General features: G+C 43.8%; 1 protein-coding gene across 3 annotated transcripts in view; it reads right to left on the reverse strand.

Annotated features, from left to right (window-relative positions):
* The window catches only part of bur (GMP synthase burgundy), a 707,220-nt gene that overhangs the window by 226,412 nt on the left and 459,222 nt on the right, over positions 1-21,586 (reverse strand). For 2 of the 3 annotated variants that reach the window (XM_067766342.1, XM_067766341.1), the window contains 2 exons: positions 6,952-7,181; positions 5,001-5,192 (listed from right to left, as the gene is read on the reverse strand). The exons of the other annotated variant lie outside the window; for it this stretch is intronic. In XM_067766342.1, the coding sequence (XP_067622443.1) occupies positions 5,001-5,192; positions 6,952-7,181 (422 nt within the window). The remainder of the gene's footprint in view (positions 1-5,000; positions 5,193-6,951; positions 7,182-21,586) is intronic. 3 annotated transcript variants of the gene reach the window in all.

Below are 21,586 nucleotides of genomic sequence, written 5' to 3' on the forward strand. Positions count from 1 at the left end.
TAATTTTTAATCATTCAACGCATTGTTTATATTGAATTAACAAGAAGTATATTTCAAAAAACCAATTCGAATGAAGAGCTAACGTTAACTACAATCACTAAAACAAACAACAACATATTTCATTCTATATCAAAGAGCAATTTTACATACATATAAACAACAATTTAAGATTGACATCAGTGATTAAAGTATTAAATGGTGCAATTTTAAAAATAAAACCAATGAAAGATAAATAATTTCACTACTAGTCAACCATTTTCTTTTTATGAATTTATCATCTACAAAAATATATATATTTTTTAATGGATTCTATAACTTTAGATAAAAATTTTATTTAAAAATATTACATTTCACAAAATCGTGAAATAATAAAATAATAAAATACTTTAATTATTAGACTGTTCTACTTTATAATTACATTAAATATATTTTAGCTATATACACTTTTCCTCCAGTTCAAAAATATATATCATTTACACATGTAAGTAAATTTACAGCAACAGACATATAAACTCAAATTCATTATTTACCAATCTCATTTCCAATTAAAAATAACAAACAACTTAAAACTTTTTAAATCAAACTAAATACTATAATAAATTTTAAAAAATCTCAAAAGATTTCTTAAAATAATTTTTATTGACATATCAATTCTTTCATATTGAAATTAAAATCATATAAAAAACTCAATTTATGCTCACTCACATAATATAAATCAACCACAATTTCACCCTCAAACAATTAAAGGAATCAACTTTTCATTCCTTATCAACAACTTGGACATACATTATGCAGAGTACAATTATATATTGAACATACATTCTGCATAATACAAGTTTTAATTTTTGAGTAATTGTGCACACACAGTTGCAATCTACTATTATTCAACCTCATCCTAGGTTCTTCAATCACATCACGGTAAATAACAATATTTCTCAAACAACATAGAAATAACACAACCAAATATTAATATACATAAAATATTAATACAACAAGTAAACAATAACAACAACTAAAAATCAGTTATCAAGTACATCAAATCATCAAAAGACGCAATTAACATACAATTCAAATGTTTTTCAAACTACAACACAAAATTCTTACAGTAAGTAATATACACTGTAAATTAATATTTAAAAAATAAAATTTGCGTTTCACTGGAGGGGGAGTAAATATAGGGTTATCTACTTTAGTTATATACTTAGTTTTTATAAATTATTTTTAAATCATTTTATTTTGTATAATATTTCAAAATGAAAATATTGGAAGTTATCAAAAAAACATCTTTTAAATAAACAAAGTTGAGTATTTTCTAAATTAAAAATTAAAAAATAAATATCTAAATATTTGGTTAACCACCAAAAATACAAAAACCAAAATCATGACAATTTATCATAATGACCCTGTATCAGGCGGTCATTGCGGTGTTAAAAAGCTTTAGATTTTAAGATTCGTACTAAATACTTTTGGAAAAACATGACTCGTGACATTGCTAAATTTGTCAAAAATTGCCAAAAATGTTTAGTAAACAAAGTCAAACCAAAAATTAAAGAAAAATGTAGAAATAAAGAAAATAAGACAGAGAGAAGGTATACAAAAATGTATCCACGTATAACAATATAAACGTATTATAGTACTAGCTTATTTGTGTGTTATGTATGCACTCTATTTCCAATAAGAGCATTAACCTCGGTTTTGTTGTTTACTAATTTGGGCTCATCGCTTGGCTTAAGACGAACAAACACTTTTCCACGCATCGAGAAGGCCGACGCTAACTGATTCTTACGCCTTAGCTCTAAGGTATGCGCCATCACCTCTCGCAATTTTTTTGTTAAACTTTCATGCAAGAAAATTGATCCATATCCAGGCAAATCAATATCTGACAGCGCGAGTGATCTCTTTTTTGATTTGCAAAACATAGCAACCGATTTTAAGAGTTGGTTGCGGTCAGTTGCAGAGAACAGTTTAACAATGATGGGACTGGCATTGACGGGTTGCTTTTGTTTGTTATTACTACTGCTGTTATATCTTACAGCTCTCACTCGAAATGCGTCACGCAATGGAGGTGTTTTGTGCTCAGCCACTCTGCATATTTTAGAAAACAATTCAGGCAAGCACTCACCTGCTGTGTGTGGGATGCCAGTTAGTTTCTGAGGTGGGTTTTGTCTAAGGCTGGGGTAACGCTCAGTTAATCCAGAGTCGAGTAAAGGTGGTAGGATGGCAAGCGGCCAGTGGCTGGTGTAGCAGCGGCGGGACGGACGCAGCGGCTTAACGGCGGTAGGATGGCAGACGGCCAACGGTCGTCGTAGCAGCGGCGTGACGGATGCAGCGGCTTAACGGCGGTAGGATGGCGAGCGGCCAGTGGCTGGTGTAGCAGTGGCGTGACGGATGCAGCAGCTTAAAGGCGGTAGGATGGCAGACGGCCAATGGTCTTCGTAGCAGCGGCGTGACGGATGCAGCGGCTTAACGGCGGTAGGATGGCAGACGGCCAACGGTCGTCGTAGCAGCGGTGTGACGGATGCAACGGCGGTGGGCTACTGAGCGCGTACCAGGGCCGGGGTGAGAGGGGAGATAGGCTGGCGACGGGGTTTACCTGGACAGCGGCTGCGTGTTCCGGGCGGGATAGGAGGGCGTACCAGCGGGCTTGTGTTGGTCGGTCGGCTTCGGCAGGATCGGGCTGATCGAACGTCTTCGGCAGGCTCGGTAATCGGCGGGGTCAGTCACCTGCGGGAAAAACTGCGAGGACTCGGTTAGTGCTGGTTTCACCGCTGGACACCCCCGCCTCCCTACTTGCACGCTAATAGAAGGTGCGTAAGGGGGCGGGGCTGTACCAGCCGAGACACCGTGGGTCGATCCGTGCGCGGAGGAGAAGTGCACCTTGACGGCACAGCGATAGCCCCTGTGCGCACGCATCGGCTCACGGCTGAAACCAGAGCTATGGAGAGGGGTCGTGCGGTCGTTCTGGCAGCGGGTCATTGCTTACCAGACCAGGGCGACGGGGGGAAAAGTAGCCCGAAGACACCACTCTCGTCGTCCTGGTGCAGCAAGGGTTGACTCACGCCACGGCCGCACCGTCCTCTCCCTAGCTAACTAGTGGGAGTGGTCCCACCGCTCCGGCCAGCCTATTAAACCAGAGCTGGGGGGAGGGATGCTTTGGGTCATTGAGGCAGTGGGCCGCTCAACACCAGGGTGCGCGACGGAGGGAAAAGTAGTCCGAAGACACCGCTCTCGTCGTCCAGCCCTGGTGGAGGGTAACCCGCGCCATGACGGCGCCCCTGCCACGCAACCCGAGCTGAGGGGGAAGGGGGCATGTGGTCATTGAGGCAGCGGGCCGCTCAAGCACCAGGGTGGGCGACTGAGGGAAAAATAGTCCGAAGACACCGCTCTCGTCGTCCAGCCCTGGTGGAGGGTGACCCGCGCCATGACAGTGCCCCTTCCACTCAGCTGGCTAGCCGGAGTAGTTATTTTGTCTTTAACAAGACAACCACTCCCGCTGGCTCATCTGCGAGGACTGAATTGCAAAAATGCAAATTCGATTCAGATCAGTGGCAACAGCACTGCTTTTAAGGGTATTTATCATTACGTCTCACTTGTACAAATTTATTAATAAACTAAACTAAATCATCGAGATCAGTGGTATAGATATGTTTATCAGGTTCAACAATTCGTCAATAGTACGAAAACAAGAAGTACAAATCATTCATCGTATAAAATATCGGTATTGATATGCGTACAAATGATTCCAGATTTGAAATGAGAAAACATTAAAAAAAATACAAAACAAAAATCGTAGGAATTTCAATTCGAAACGAAAAAATGTTGAGCAATATAAAAAAGATGATTTGGTTGCAATTAAACGAGCTCAGTTCCTTAAATTAAAGGCAAAATAATTTCGGACCATATATAGTTTAGGAAAAATTTGGTAACGACCGATATGAAGTAGAGAAAGTAGGGGAACATGGGGGTGCAGGTTGTTTGTCGGCGGTAGCGGAATCCATGAGAGGAATGCTATGTCAGGACGACCGAATGTAGGAACATACACTTCGGACAGAAAGGCAACCCGTTCGAACGAAGAATCTACTGACGCCGTACCCAGATATTTTAACAAAGGAGGTTTTGCTTTTTACGTTCTGGACGAATCCACTGACGCAGTACTTAAATATTTTAACATAGAAGTATGGCAGAACGATACAAGGTGGCCGCATGGTGACACACCTACAAACATAAATAAAAGTTTCATGTACTTTGTTTTTATAAATTCGATGGACAAATGTCAAAATCGTACTGCGCCGGAAGTTGATATATCAAATCATATAAAAAAAAGTTTATAATCGGCTGTCCCGTGCTGCCACCTTGTATCGTTCCGCCATGCATAGAAGGTTTTGAATTTGATAGAATTAACGAAATTTTTGAGTTTATATAAGGAGGCGTTTTTGTTGTTTAGTTTCAGTTTTCACTTCTTCCGAGCAATGAAATACGAAAATCGTTATGTGAAGATTTTATAATTCTATAAAATGTTGAATAAAATATGCTACTAATAATATATGCTATTTATTCTACATATAGTATTAATCTGTATAGAGTTTAAAAAAATTAGTTAAGAGAGGTAGTGGAAGCGGGAGAGAAGTAGAATGGGAAGGGTATAGAGATAAGGGAATAAGAGGAGAAAAATAATAAAAATACTTGGTATATCCATATATTCCATAATAAAAATTTGGTAGTAGAGGGAGTGGGAGAGAAATAGAATAGGAAGGGTATGCAGATATAGGGAATAACAGGAGAAAAATAATAAAAACGATAAATTGAAGAGAAATTAGAAGAGAATTACAAAAAGAGTGATAGGAAGAAGGGGGACTGCAAACGTAGGCACTACATCGCCTGCCGTATATGCTTGTATATTCAATTTATACATATGTATATATAAAAACGGAATAATACATACAAAGACCATTATAAACATTGCTGGTGTGAATTAAGTTTCTTAATTAAAATGTTCTTACCTGTGTGGGGAGTTGAACCGACCCCGGTATAACCGGCACCCCTGTCATGAAGTCATTTGTTAAAAAGGGTCTTAAGACAATTGATCTGCAACATGAGGGAATACGATTGGTTGGGTCTCTATCGAAATGTACGGGAATCAACACTATTGGTATTTGCGAAATTTTTTTGTGCAGACCTGCCTGAATAATTATCTAAAAATAATAATTTATATGTTATTGCATACATAAACTTTCGGCTTATATTCAATACCATCTATCAGCAAAAACCCAGTTTTTCAGGCGAGCAAAATACGTTTTGACATCTATGTTTTAAATAGCTAAAAATCAACCAAAATCTAAACAAAAATTCCTTGCGAGGTTTTTCCCTTCTCCCTTCTCATTTTTTTCACTACTCTCAACAATATTTGAAAAACGGAAAGCCAGTTAAGGAAGAAAAGGAGAAAAAGGAATTATTAACTTGTTTAATTAAAGGGACGGCATCAAAGTATTTGTACAAAGTGCTAGAATGAATATTAATTCATACCATAAAATCAAAATAAATGTAAGGCGCTATAACCTCCGAAGAGACTTTAGGCCGGACTTCTCTTCCAATTTGCGTCGTACTCTTTTTAACTTTTCCTAGAAATTGACGGGACGGGACCTACTTGTTTCATGCCGAATCCGAACGGCATCTGCAAGGCAGATGAGTTTCTACTGAGAGCTTTTCATGGCTAAAATACATTCGGAGTGCTTGCCCAACACTGCCTAATGGCGACCCCGCTTAGAAAAATTGTCCTCTAATTGAAAAATCTTGTTTCTAAAATTTTGATGTTGCCTTTCCCGTGAACCAAGAAACTTCGGCGTGGTAGACGCAGCAAGCTACCATCACACCACGGCGAGATTGTCTTTATTTTAAGTTGAAAAATATATCGACCTATCCTAATAGAAGGGTCGTAATTTAAAAGTTTTGTTGAGAAGGATGTATCTCAGACATTCTGTTAATAAGGTCGTTTCTGAGCGAAGTCGTTCATGAAGTCGTATCTCAGGATACCAGTTTAAAGGGTTGGAAGTAAAAAGTTCATTTATTGTCAAAAAGCTTTGAGTTAAACTTAATTTATTTGCTTTTTACATACAATTCGCTAAACACATGAATTGGTAAACCAGAATATATGTAGATTCATGTGTCTTCTGTAGTATAGCTTGGCATTTTAAGGAGATAGCGAATTGTGAACAGTAATTAAACTAAATTAAGTTCATATCTCTTCCGTCAAACATTTTCTTATTTCAATTACAACCTTTTCAACCAGGCTCGTGGGACACGTCCTTTTTAATAAAACCTTTAAGATACGACCTTTTTATTAGGATAGGTCGATATACATACCTAAGCAAATGAAGAGCTCTTAGCAAATTTGGTGCAGCATTTGACGAAAGTGGAGTTGAACTCAACATGGCTGTCAGAAAATTGATTTACTGAATGGAAGAAGGCAACTGCAGCGGATTTGTGTTAACCCGCAGTCTCCTTCTTATAATCCTCTCTTGACGCTGCTGTGGCAGTAATTCATTCAGAGTACTTAGAATCGGGCTGAATGTGAAGTACGCCAACGGCGGGCGGACGCACAGACGGACCTGGTCCAATAAAAATATATTTCGACACTCATAATATTGTTATACGGAATTTATGTTGCCTTATATCATTACAGCCCACTGCTTTCTGATTAAAGCTTTTAAGCGCATACATAATTAAAGCTGGTTAGAAATAAAGGAAGTAAAATGTAAGCTGTTAGAGTATTTTACGTTAAAGAAAAATTTGCATTGCTGATAGAGAAATTTTCAAAGTGAGTATTAATATCATTTCAGCTAAGTTTTAAAGCTAACATATATGAAAAGTAAGGAATTTTAAGCTCATTTTCGTTAAAATTGCCGCTGGAAGGTATCGAATATAAGCCGTCAAAACATAAGCATATTTCGTTACTTCATTTGCTACTGCATCCGCTTCTCTTAATTGGTTGAGCACGTAGTTGTTCAGAGAAGTATGTGTTATGTCAGTAATTTGGTATTGTACGGGATCTCCATATATATAACAAACACGATTAACGTTATGAAGTATTCGAGGCACTAACTTAGCCAAAAACAGAAAATCATTCCAATTCGGGTTCGCGCTGCTAGAAAGTCCTACCACATAGCTATAAGTTCGCCTATCACCTAAATTCAAAAAATATAAATAAAAAATTATATATATTGTAACGATTTTACTTGCAAATCCTTTTATTTGCCCTTCTGCTAAGTTCGAATCACTAAACTGTTGAATAAATAACTCCAATATTGAATAATGGAAAAATGGCCTTTATTAAAGTACTTCACAATAACACTTATACTTTGCAACTAGCTTGCTTAACAACCAAACTGATTGATAGTTCAAATGAAACTCTACTATTGCCCGCCAGATAGCGTGCTTAATCAATAACTGCTTAATAGCTCAACTCAAACTGAATTCCAGCGCCTCTACATTTGCTGCCTTTTTATACTCTCTGATTTCAAGGCAGTCGGTTCTATGTACCGGAGCGACTCGGGATTTTTCCCGACCAAGGACTGTCATTTCAGTGTGACCCCATTTAATTTGTTTCGTCCCTCCCACAAATTGTCATCCTCCCAGCAGCTCCTTGCAGCAGGACTGCTACATATTCTCTTACTCCGGGAAGGTATCGAACCCAATCCGGGTCCGTCTCCTGACCCCGGTCATGAGAAATGGTTTTGCTGCATTTGCCAGAAAAGAATCTTTTTAGGACGGTCATACTCTGTTCAGTGTGTCTCGTGCAAGGGATGGTTGCATCGGACAGGTTGTTCTGGGCTTGATCCCAAAACCCAACGTCCACGTAACTTTTATAAATCTATTGTGGCTCCATGCTGCTCACGCCCAAGGGCGTCCCGTAGTCTACGCCTAAGCGTATCCCCACTACCTTCCAGCAGCTTCGCTGCTCAGCAAGCCACAACAAGTACCCGCTGCTGCTCGCGCCCCACGGCGCCAACAACTCAAACAGCTGATACCACTCATAACTACTACCTTCGTAGTAGAGCTGGTTGCAATGCTGAGCATCAGCCCCTGCCCCCGTCTTCTTCTCCCCCCCCCCCCTCTTTTCTGGCAGAAATCGTGCAGGTCAGGGAAACAGACTCTTAGTCCCTGCCTCCGTTTGCACCGTCTGCCAGCACAGAATATATAGGTTTGCGACATCCGCTCAATGCAGCTCCTGCCTTGGGTGGTGCCACTTTCCTAGATGTTCTGGTCTCTGCGACGGCAACCCCCCGACGGGTTTCATCGCGCCATGTTGCCAGGTCGCAAACCCAAATCATCAGGGTACCCCAATGCTTGCCCAAGGGCGCCCAGTCCCAAGGCCACAACAGCAATTGCGTCCTGGCCTTCCACAACCTAGGCGTAGTCACCCCTCACTTACCCCTAGAGTGGCGGCGTCACCCCCCATGCACTTCAGAATTCTGCAGTTCAACTGTAATGGACTAACTGGGAAGATTACGGAGATAGTCGATTTCATGAAGCGGCACAACATCCGCATTGCTGCGATTCAAGAGACTAAACTCACAGCAAGATCTGCATTGCAGACCTGCTCTGGTTATAATGTCCACAGGAAAGACCGCGAGAGCGGAAATGGAGGCGGCCTCGCGTTTATTATACACCACTCTGTGCAATATCATATATTTGATCCTGGCATCGACCGCAGTGACAATGTCTTAGAACGTCAAGGCCTATCTGTCCGGTCAGGCGATGCAAATCTAGAAATCATCAACATCTACATCCCTCCTGTCACCTGTTGCCCCAGTGGATACCGCCCTAATATCGAGGCCTTACTCACTGGCAACAATCCCATTATCTTAGGCGATTTCAATGCCCATCACGACCTATGGCATTCAAACTTGCGGGCGGACAGTAGGGGTGAGATGTTGGCGGATCAAATAGACGAAACGACGTTCTGCACAATAAACGGAGACGCCCCCACACGTATGGTAGGAAGCTGTCATAGCTCGCCAGATATCTCAATCGTGAGCGCAGAACTCGTAAACTGCGTCAACTGGCAGCCGATGGTAACATTGGCATCCGACCACCTGCCCATACTTATTTCGTTCGAGCGTACCGCCGACTTCATCGTCACCGAAAAACGCACTTTCATAAACTTCAAAAAAGGAAAGTGGGAAGAATATAAATCTGCAACAGACAGCAGCTTTGCTGCCCTCCCTATCCCGACTGATGCCCGCCAAGGGGAGCGTGCCTTCCGTAAGGTCATTGAATCCGCCTCGGCACATTTCATTCCCGCCGGGAGAATTCCCGAAATCCGGCCCCACTTCCCGGCGGAGGCCGCGAGCTTAGCGAGGGAACGCGACCTTATAAGACAGCTCGATCCAGGCGACCCCCAAATAAGGGATATAAACCAACGCATCAGATTGCTTGTGGACGAACACAAGCGGGCGAAATGGGAAGAGCACCTAAGAGGTTGTAACCTCTCTACCGGTGTAGGTAAACTTTGGTCCACCGTAAAGTCCCTATCGAATCCGACTAAGCACAAAGACAAAGTTTCCATCGCCTTTGGCGATAAGGTGCTGTCGGATGCGAAAAAATGCGCGAGCGCTTTCTGCCGACAATATATAATGCATCCTACGGTCGACAAAGATAGACGGAGAGCCAATAGACACGCACATAAACACAAACTCAGCGCGTCACCAATTACCATCACCGCTAGAGAGGTTGAGGACGCCATTGGTCGCGCTAAACCATCCAAAGCAGTGGGCCCAGACGGCATAGCCATGCCGATGCTTAAAAACCTAGGGAAAGAGGGTTTCAAATATTTGGCACATGTCTTCAAACTGTCTCTTTCCACCTTTGTCATACCCGAGAAATGGAAAATGGCCAAGGTGGTCCCGCTACTAAAGCCTGGGAAACCAGCTAACGTAGGTGAGTCATATCGTCCGATATCTCTCCTATCGCCAGTGGCAAAGACGCTTGAAGCCATTTTGCTCCCTTATTTCCAAGCACATTTGCAGCTAGCCCCTCATCAGCATAGCTTCAGAAAACTCCATAGCACTACCTCCGCGCTAAATGTCATTAGCACCCAGATAAATTGCGGTTTGAATCAATATCCCCACCATAGAACAGTACTCGTAGCGTTAGACCTATCAAAAGCTTTTGATACGGTCAACCATGGCTCATTACTGCAAGACCTGGAAGGGTCCACCCTTCCCCCATGTCTTAAAAGGTGGACCGCAAATTCTCTGGGTGGTAGGCAGGCATCGGTGCAATTCAGAAACGAAACATCAAAACAAAGGAGAATTAAACAAGGGGTGCCACAGGGTGGTGTCCTATCCCCGCTTTTGTTTAATTTCTACATATCTAAGCTACCTTCACCACCGGAAGGAGTCACAATCGTTTCCTACGCCGATGACTGCACAATAATGGCCACAGGCACAGGCCCAAAGACCGATGAGCTATGCAATAAAATAAACGGCTATCTCCCTGATCTCTCCAGCTTTTTCACCTCGCGAAACCTGACATTGTCACCGACTAAATCTTCCGCGACCTTATTTACAACATGGACGCCCCAAATGTCGACCATATTGAACATCCACGTCGATGGCACTACGCTACCGACTGTCCTACACCCCAAAATCTTGGGTGTGACGTTTGATCAGGATCTACATTTTGGTGCGCACGCAACCGCAATTGTTCCAAGAATTCAGAGCCGTAATAAAATCCTCAAATCCCTTGCTGGCAGTACCTGGGGAAAAGATAAAGAAACGCTCTTGACCACATACAAAGCAATTAGCCAGCCGATTACGTGCTACGCGTCACCCATATGTTCGCCAAGCCTAAAAACCACCCACTGGAAGAAACTACAGGCCTGCCAAAATACTGCTCTCAGAATCGCCACGGGCTGTCTTCTTATGTCCCCAGAACACCATCTGCATAATGAGGCGAGAATACTCCCCATCAGGGAGAGAAATGAGATGCTGACCAAACAGTTTCTGTTGAATACCCAGAAACCTGGGCATCCCAACAGACATCTGATTGACGAACCAGCACCGCCTAGGGGCCTAAGGAGTCATCTCCGTAAGCATTTTGAGGAAATACGGCACCTGAGAACCCAGCCGTATGAAGCGGTAAAACACAAGCAGGTCCTTGGTGAACTCCATAGACAGGCGTCGGACCTTTATGTCGGGAATTGCCCGGTGAATCCAGTACTTGAAGAAAAATATCCAGAACTCGCAGAAGAGGAACGCATACTCCCCAGGGAAACGCGTGTCACTCTTGCTCAACTTCGTTCTGGATACTGTAACAGGTTAAACTCTTACCTATCCAGAATCAACCCCGACATACAAAATGTATGCCCTGCGTGCAATGTGTCCCCACATGACACCAACCATCTCTTTAATTGTAATGTGGAACCAACGCCTCTAACACCCCTTTCCTTATGGTCCACCCCTGTTGAAACGGCAAGTTTCCTTGGACTCCCGTTAGAGGATATTGATGACAATTTGTGATCGGTCGCGGCTATTAGGTGGGGCGAGCATTGCTACAACAACAACAACAACTCTCTGATTTCAACGTTCGCATCTTCTAGGCGCTTCAAGAATCTACTAGTTGCCATCAGCTCTCAAACTTCTCAGCTGTAACTACAATTGCACGATTTTATAGCTTCTCTCGGTGCATACTTTCAGGAGTATCTCAGATATATGCATGTGTTTGTGCATTGACTCTTCGCTGCTCGTATACGTACATGGTACATATATGTAGACGCAATTAGTGTTTCGTTTATGTAGATACATAATTATTGAATTATTGATGTGAATTCACGTCACTGCTTAGCATCGGCCTAGAGATTGCAGCACCCCTTAGTTTTGCTAATATTCGTAACGCTGCCCTCCACCTAAGTCTGATCGTCCCGATCAGACAAATCTCCCGATCGAAACGCCGCTAGCATCTCCAGATGTACCACTCTTCTACTCCGTGGTTTCCCAGTGGTTTGTATGCGGTAGATGGTATCACTGATCTTCTTCACAACTTTGTACGGGCCTTCCAAACTACACCGAATCTTGGATGGAACACCTTTCCGCCGGTGAGGGTTGTATAATAGTACCAAATCTCCTCCCAAGAAACCTTCCGAATTTTTGTTCTCATTGTACCTGCGTTTCATCTTACTACTCATTATTCTTGATCTTTCCCTCGCAATCTGTTGTTTGGCTAATCAACTTCTTCGCAGAGCTTGCGCTTGACGGATTGACTTTGCATCATCATTATCGTCTGGACGTTTCACAACAGTAGTGCGCGCTGGCTTGAAATCACCCTTGCATTCTTTCTGAAAAATTCTTTCAGACGTTTTAGTGCGTCCATTAGGGTTTGTCAATGCCGGTCTTTTTCTCGCAGGTACTTTTAATTTCGCTTTATTTGGCCCATTCGATCCATCAACCTTTTCTTTTGACTTTCGTGCCCTTTGTCGAGTCTTCTCCACCATTACTCGATTACTACTGAACCCTTTCTCCAACTTCTCCTGATTCTTATAACGCATCAGCGGCACCAGCAAGGCGGGATGGGATTGATCGGCAGTCTTCGGCAGAATCGATAGTAGGCCGGTCGGTCACCTGGGGAAGAGACTGCGAGGACTCGTTAGTGCTGGTTTCACCGCTGGACACCCCCGCCACCCTACTTGCACACTAGTAGAAGGTGCGTGGGTCGATCCGTGGGCGGAGGGGAAGTGCACCTTAAAGGCAAAGCGGTAGCCCCTGTGCGCACGCATCGGCTCACGGTCGAAACCAGTGCTGAGGGGAAGGCGTGGAATGGTCATGTGGGCGTAGGGCCGCTCAACGCCTAGGAGGCCGCGGGGGGAAAGTAGCACAAGGCATCCTCCCCGTCGTCCTTACCTAAGTGAAGGGTGACCCGCGCCATGACGGCGCCCCTGCCACTCACCCAGCCGAAGCTTGGACTGAGGGGGAGGGGTTGTATGGTCATTAAGGCATTGGGCCGCACAACACCTAGGAGGGCGCGGGGGGCAAAGTAGCACAAGGCATCCTCCCCGTTGTCCTTACCCAAGTGAAGGGTGACCCGCGCCATGACAGCGCCCCTTCCACTGAGCCAGCCCAAGCTAGAACTGAGGGGAAGGGGTTAAATGGCCATGAAGGCGTCGGGCCACTCAACACCTAGGAGGGCGCGGGGGGCAAAGTAGCACAAGGCATCCTCCCCGTCGTCCTTACCTAAGTGAAGGATGACCCGTGCCATGACGGCGCCCCTTCCACTCAGCTAGCTAGCAGGAGGGAAAAGTATGTCTTAAAAAAGACATCCACTCCCGCTGGCTCACCTGCGAGGACTGAATTGCAAAAATGCAAATTCGATGTTTATATGGGTGGTGCCGCAAACTGGTTGAGAAGTCAATACACCATTATTGTGATTTTCATTGGTTTGCTATCAGTGGTTGTTGGCTATGCTATAAAAGAATAAGTACAAGTGGTTGTTGGCTATGCTATAGAAAATTAAGTACAGGGAGGTTCAGGTTTAAGTGAATAAGGAAATAACAGGGGGTTACGTTATTGTAACGCTACGTTACAGTCCCCCTCCCACTTCGGTTGACGGAAAGCTGAGGTGGGTAAAGATGGATCTCCAGGCATGGCCTAGGTCTTATGCCGGTGTGCATGTGGGCGAAGCACTTTATTAATTATTTTTTTTCTTTTTTTTTCTCAAAAATATACAGAGTCATTCCACTTATATCTAACAGAGTTTATGTTTTTAATTCATTTGTATAACGTAAGAGTAATTACATTTCATTTTTCTTAAAACTAACAGAGTATATTTCATACAATTCATTATAATACATAGTATTCTTCTTCTTCGTTTCCATCTTCCTCGGGTTGTGATTTCATCATGGCTATCAGGTATTCGGTAAAATGTGGCCCGTTTTTGTTCGGTTGGCTGGCCACTGGTACTGCTCCCTCCGTGTGCATCCGCTCTGACATCGTTCTATTTCGCCGAAGTTTATGCCTGCTGTGGATGCTTTTATACCCTCTTTTCTGACCATGTTTATTGCAAGTGCCATTTGTGGAATCTCCTAATCCCATGTGCGGTGGTCGCTCAGGAACGGTGCTAACGCTTTTCCGCCGAACTGCTTCCCATTGTCGGTGAGGAAGGTTTTCGGACAACCAAGTAAGTATATGACCTTTTCTTATAGCGCTTTGAGCACGCTTGCCGTTTTTGCTTGGCGCGCCGGGATTAACTTCACACACTTGTAGAATTTGTAGATCATGGCGAGGAGGTAATTGCTTCTTTGCTTGGAACGTGGTAGTGGTGGCACGAAGTCGATGGTTACTATTTCCCATGGCTGCGGATATTGCATGGTTGCTAATAATCTCACCACGCTCTTCTCTGTCGCTTTATATTGTGTAAAATATGTCTGGTTCGGTGTTTTGTAACGGGCGGCGGGAGAGCGTATTGCATATCGCGTACGGCGCTCTTTTTCGGTACTCTTTATTGAAGCTGTATTTTTGTATAGCCGGGTAACGGGGGTAGAGGCGTTGCTTCAGCGGCCGGTTATTCTTACGGATGGTCGAATGTTCAGATGCGGTAATTGGGCTAACGGTTTTGCTTAATCGCTTCTGGTGGTGCGCTGAAGAAGTTTCCTGCTCCGAATTTTGGCCATTGCTCACGTGTTCCCGGCTGGTCATTGCACATAGTGTGTCTAACTCGGCTGACCTTCTGGTCAAAGTGGCTTCTAACGGCTGCCCATCTAGCGTGAGGGTGATTCCCCTTTCCCGTAAAAAGTCCATTCCTAAGATCATCCGTTCTGCCAGGTTCGGGATGACGGACATCATTGTGTTGGTCGTTCGTCCTTGGTACTTAATCCTTGCTGTGTAGGAATTTGAACTATAGACACACGTCTGGTCTGCCAATTGGACGACCCGCCTGTTAAGACGTGGTTTGATGTTGCTTTTCTCCAGGTGATTTCGTATTGACTCATCGACGTATGAAAGGGTGGCCCCGGTGTCCACTAGCGCGCGCACGCTCATGCGCTCGATGGTTATCGGTATATAGAAACGGTCATCTACTTGCATTTCGGCAGCGGGATCGTAGGCTGGTGGTCTCACATAACTTTTCGGCATCCTAGATGTGTTGTTGTCGGTGGATTGGTTAGTCGAAGGGCATAAGCAGTCCCTGGAGAGAATGTTGTCTTGTCCACACCTGAAGCAGAACATTCTCCAGCGGCCCCTGCATTGGAAGCGGCGGTGTCCACGTTCCTTGCAGCGCCATCAGCACTCATTGCTATCGTACTCCTTTTGAAGATGATACAGGCTGTGGATCGCCTCTTTGCCCTGTTTCGCTTCGTCGATCGTCTTAAACTCGCTGCGCTTGACGAAGAGGCGGTATTCAACGCGTAGGCCATCGTATATTCGCTCGAGATGATTTTCCTTGCACATTGTCCGATGCTGGCGGATCAGCGTTTCCAATGCGAGGACGTAGTCCTTGGCTTTTTCTCGGCCTTGTTGCCTGCGTTTTCGGACGGCCTCTTCTAAATGTTGAAGATGACGCTTAGGCAGAAAAAAAAATCGCTCCAGTGGTTGATTTGTGGCTTACGGATGCGGTACCATTGGAGTGCTTTGCCACGCAGCAGTTCCGGCAGCGTTAGGAGGAGCCAGTCGACGGGGATGCGGTAACATTCGGCGAGCTCCTCTATTCTCTCCAGAAATTCGTGCAGCGACTCCTCTCCCGAAAAATGCAGATCCCAGTGGCGGACGGTATTCATTAGCTCACTGGTGCTCATTTCGTCTCGTTTCGGTTGCGCGCGTTCTCTCTCATGCGCATGCGACAGGGAATTTTGTACCTGGATGGTGGTTATTCACTTGGCCGGTTGTGTTTGGGTGATGTTTAGTGTCGATGTTGGTAGTTTAACTGGTTTCCCTTCGTCCTCTTCTACTTCCTTCTCCAACTCCTTCAGTAGGTCTTCACTTGATTTCCTCGTGAGTTTTGCTTGCACGTACGTGCTCAGTGCGCGGCGTAGATCGGCTACGGTTTGGCCTTCCACGGGAATGCTATGCTTCTTGCACTCCTCTATCAGCCTCTCCCTTTTTAGTAAGTAGATCCAATTGAGTGAGTCGGTATTCAGCATCGTAAATTCGGGGGCCGGTGTGTTTGTTGTTTCTGATGGTGTGTTCGTTGAACCCGCCCCGGCAGTGTTGGTGGTTGTTGTATTTGTTTTTCCACGGTCATCTGCGGAGGAGGGTTCCTGCTCGGGCGCCATTTATGAGGTGAGTTTTGTCTAAGGCTGAGGTAACGCTCAGTCAATCCAGAGTCGAGTAAAGGTCCCACAAACCCCTACTGAATAAATACACGATATTTATGTGTTACAAACACACGCACACACGGCTGGAGATATTAGACGGGCAGCAGTTTTCCGTCGCAAGATGGCGAGGGGGCGGAGTGGCGGCTAACGGTCGTTGGAGTAGAGGAGGTTCGGTAGGGCGGTTGAACGGTCGGGTAACGGACGGACTGGTACGGCGGTACGGAAGCAGCGGCTTAACGGCGATAGGATGACAAGCGGCCAGTGGCTGGTGTAGCAGCGGTGGGATGGATGCAGCGGCTTAACGGCGGTAGGGTGTCAGACGGCCAACGGTCGTCGTAGCAGCGGCGTGACGGGTGCAGCGGCTTAACAGCGGTAGGATGGCAAACGGCCAACGGTCGTCGTAGCAGCGGCGTGACGGATGCAGCGGCTTAACGGCGGTAGGATGGCGAACGGCCAACGTTCGTCGTAGCCGCGGCGGCTGAATGGCGATAGGACGACGAACGGCCAGTGGTTGGTGTGGCAGCGGCGGCACCAGCAAGGCGGGATGGGATTGATCGGCAGTCTTCGACAGAATCGATAGTAGGCCGGTCGGTCACCTGGGGAAGAGACTGCGAGGACTCGTTAGTGCTGGTTTCACCGCTGGACACCTCCGCCTCCCTACTTGCACACTAGTAGAAGGTGCGTAAGGGGGGCGGGGTTGTACCAGCCGATACACCGTGGGTCGACCCGTGGGCGGAGGGGAAGTGCACCTTAACGGCACAGCGGTAGCCCCTGTGCGCACGCATCGGATCACGGCCGAAACCAGTGCTGAGGGGAAGGGGTGGAATGGTCATGTGGGCGTAGGGCCGCTCAACGCCTGGGAGGACGCGGGGGGGGGGGGGGGGGCAAAGTAGAACAAGGCATCCTCCCCGTTGTCCTTACCTAAGTGAAGGGTGACCCGTGCCATGACGGCGCTCCTTCCACTCAGCTAGCTAGCAGGAGGGAAAAGTATGTCTTAAAAAAGACATCCTCTCCCGCTGGCTCACCTGCGAGGACTGAATTGCAAAAATGCAAATTCGATGTTTATATGGGTGGTGCCGCAAACTGGTTGAGAAGTCAACACACCATTATTGTGATTTTCATTGGGTTGCTATCAGTGGTTGTTGGCTATGCTATAAAAGAATAAGTACAAGTGGTTGTTGGCTATGATATAGAAAATTAAGTACAGGGAGGTTCAGGTTTAAGTGAATAAAGAAATACATGGGGTTACGTTATTGTAACGCTACGTTACAACTTCACAGATCACTTCTCCCCGGACTTGGTTATACTCGCCAGTGACCGTACGCAACCTCGCTCCAGGTAATGACTTTACTCTCATGTAGACCAAATCAGATCGAATCAAGGAATGAGATGCGCCCGTATCTACAGTCAGTACATGTTCTTTACCATCCACATTCCTTCTGACGGTAAGACTACTCGATTTTCTACCAATTTGCAACACAGATATCACAGGGCATTCAATGGCTGGATCTAGCTCTCGATCTCTACCTCTTACTCGCTCTTGCTCATCTCCTCCAGCTTTGCGTTTACGGCCACCCAAATTGTTGGAACTATTAGGACCAAGATCGCAATGACGTGCAATGTGACCGGACTTCCCGCATTCGAAGCATTTGATAACTTTTTCACTCCGCTTTTGCGATCCTTTCAGCGCATCCAATATTGCGTCTACCCACTCTGGCCTTTCTACTTTCACACGGCGTTCTTTGAAAACTGGCTTACACAGCAGCGACGCTCTTTCCTGAATCAGAGCTTGTGACACCGTTTCTGCGAATGTTGGCTTTGGGTTTGCGTATGTAGCTCGCTTTGTTTCGGCGTCCCATATGCCATTTATAAAGCTCTGAATCTTTACCCTTTCAGTGTATTCCACGGGTGCGTCCACATTCGCTAAAGGTGCTAGCCTTTCAATATCCGACGCAAATTCTTGCAATGTTTCACCAGGCCTCTGGAAGCGGTTCAGCAACTCCATTTGGTATATCTGTCTCCTATGCTCAGTTCCGTATCGTCTCTCTAGAGCGCCCATCAATGCTTCATAACAGTTCCGTTCGCCCTCTGGAATGGTTTGTAAAATCTCAGCTGCAGGCCCTTTCAACGCCATGAACAGTGCAGCAACTTTATCTTCAGCATTCCAACTGTTCACTGCTGTGGTCTTCTCAAACTGTAGCTTAAAGACCTGGAAAGGAACAGAACCGTCAAAGGATGGTGTTTTTACCTTTGGATTACTCGCTGAACCTGCTGGGCGATTTAGTTGCAACTCCTGTATACGATCTTTCAAAACATCCATCTCGGCCTCCATTTTATCTTGTCGTTCACTAAAAGCCTCCAGCTGCGATGAGACTTTTGTTTCCTGTGCCTCCAGCTTCGCTGAGATACGCTCTTCCTGGGCTTCGAGTTGTAATGTTTTGCGTGCCTCTTGCTCTTTTAATTGTTCTGCAATTTCTGACGCCATGTGTGTTTTCTGTTCATCCAATTGTGCTTCAATCTTCGCTGCTATACGGTTCTCGTGCGATTCCAGCTGAGATGACATTTGCGACGACATTTCTGACATAAGCGTTTCTTGTGCTTTAATCTTCGATGTTATTTCTGACGACATTTCTTTTACTGTCGATGTTTGTGCAGATATTGCAGCCAAAATCATGTTCAAGTCTGTGCTCGTAACTGTCTGCGATGTTTCGTTTTTCTCTTCAATTTTTGTTGTTGTCTCGTCCCCATCAGGATAAAAGACATACTCGTCCACATCAATTCCTTCTGCTTCCATTGCCTCTCGTAGCCGTGCCTGAAGTTCGAGTTTAACGCCGCTTGTATTCAATCCACGGCTCTCCAACTCCTTCTTTAGTTGCTGGATCTTCAATTCACTGAACTTTGCCATGTCCTTGTTGTCTGGAAATTATTCAACAATTCCTTTTCTGACACCAATTGTAACGATTTTACTTGCAAATCCTCTTATTTGCCCTTCTGCTAAGTTCGAATCACTAAACTGTTGAATAAATAACTCCAATATTGAATAATGGAAAAATGGCCTTTATTAAAGTACTTCACAATAACACTTATACTTTGCAACTAGCTTGCTTAACAACCAAACTGATTGATAGTTCAAATGAAACTCTACTATTGCCCGCCAGATTGCCTGCTTAATCAATAACTGCTTGATAGCTCAACTCAAACTGAATTCCAGCGCCGCTACATTTGCTGCCTTTTTATACTCTCTGATTTCAACGTTCGCATCTTGTAGGCGCTTCCAGAATCTACTAGTTGCCATCAGCTCTCAAACTTCTCAGCTGTAACTACAATTGCACGATTTTATAGCTTCTCTCATTGCATACTTTCAGGAGTATCTCAGATATATGCATGTGTTTGTGCATTGACTCTCCGTTGCTCGTATACGTACATGGTACATATATGTAGACGCAATTATTGTTTCGTTTATGTAGATACATAATGATTGAATTATTGATGTGAATTCACGTCACTGCTTATCATTGGCCTAGAGATAGCAGCACCCCTTAGTTTTGCTAATATTCGTAACAATATATATATTAGAGCTGGAAAAAATTTTTTTGCATCAGGAGTATAGCAAAAACGTAATCTACAGATGGTTCTAAGAAAAATTGCTGAAGACACCATAGCTCTAGTCCGATTTCGAGTCCTCCACTTTTGCAAAAAAGATATTTTGCCATAAGAATGTATGGTTTGGCCAAAAAATCTTCATATCTTCTGATAGCATTATAGAAAAATATCATATTGGGCTTACTTCAAAGGTATTTTTGTACATTTCAAAATCTGTATTAATATCTATAGTGTTTTTGAATTTTAGTAGAGATATCAGGCTTAAATTATGAGAAATTAGCCTAAAATGAACTTTAAACTATTATATTATCATTTTTAACAAATTTCTTATGGAAAACATTTTTTTCTTTACAGCTTTTTGTATTTCAATTTAAAATGAATGAACCAAATCCTTCTACATCATCTGGATCCACTTTATCGCATATACTTGAACACGATATTATTGCATTTGGTTTATGAAGTGAATTGAATTATCTGAATTTACCGTCTAGTCGTGACATTTAAAGATTTTATTTTTTTTAAGTGATCATGCTAAAATTCAAAGTAAAATATTTTCGCATAAAAATTTAACTCCTCATGTAATTGATAAAGTGGTTGAAATTTGGAAGAAAGTGAATATTCAACTAATTGATAGACGTAGTATTCTATGATCAATTAATTGGCATATGCAGCGATGGCGAACCAGCTAATACTGGAATAGAAAATGGTGTTATAAGACTTTTTGAAAAGCATTTAAGCATGGTTTATATGTTTGCTTCATTTCAATGAATTACCATTTGGTCATTTATTCAGAGCATTAGATAAAACAGTCACGAGTGGACCAAGAGCAGCAAGTGGAAAAATATACAAAGACATTCAAAACTGTGAAAAATTTCAGGTATGCATTTGTTAAAATTATTTTATAATATTAAAAATTGTTTTTGTTTTTATCGGCCTATTGATAAATGATTCAAGGTTCGATTCGAGCTCAAGGCCAGAACAATAATTTTTTTCTAATGATAATTATTGTTACTTTTTAGTTTTTCTAAATTTGAAAAATTGTATTTTGTTTTTGGAATAGTAAGTAGAAAATTTTTCAGACAACCTGGCATAGCTGCGCAGATAGATCCATTTCGAAGGGTGCTAAGCCTTCATCATCAGTACGCTTTAGGAACGCTGCGCTAACCATTTAGCTATACAGCGGTGGTTTGTTTGATTGGCAAATTTGCTACTTCTATTCCTTTTACCAAATATATTTATTCAGTGTTGCGCCATCTGGTGCAAATCACTGATAATGCTGGATTTTTGTTTATTGTCAATTAGTTTGTTTGACATTCCCAAGTGCTCATGGTTTATTAACAATTGTTTTTGTTTTTATCGGCCTATTGATAAATGATTCAAGGTTCGATTCGAGCTCAAGGCCAGAACAATAATTTTTTTCTAATGATAATTAGTGTTATTTTTTAATTTTTCTAAATTTGAAAAATTGTATTTTGTTTTTGAAATAGTAAGTAGGAAATTTTTCAGACAACCTGCCATAGCTGCGCAGATAGATCCATTTCGAAGGGTGCTAAGCCTTCATCATCAGTACGCTTTAGGCATGCTGCGCTGGTTGTCTTTTTTAACATAAAATTGTCACTCCGGCTAGCTAGCTGAGTGGAAGGGGCGCTGTCATCGCTGGAAGGGCCTCCGTCGTCCACCTAT

This window comes from Eurosta solidaginis, chromosome 2, assembly GCF_040869045.1.
Source record: "Eurosta solidaginis isolate ZX-2024a chromosome 2, ASM4086904v1, whole genome shotgun sequence".
Classification (NCBI taxonomy): domain Eukaryota; kingdom Metazoa; phylum Arthropoda; class Insecta; order Diptera; family Tephritidae; genus Eurosta; species Eurosta solidaginis.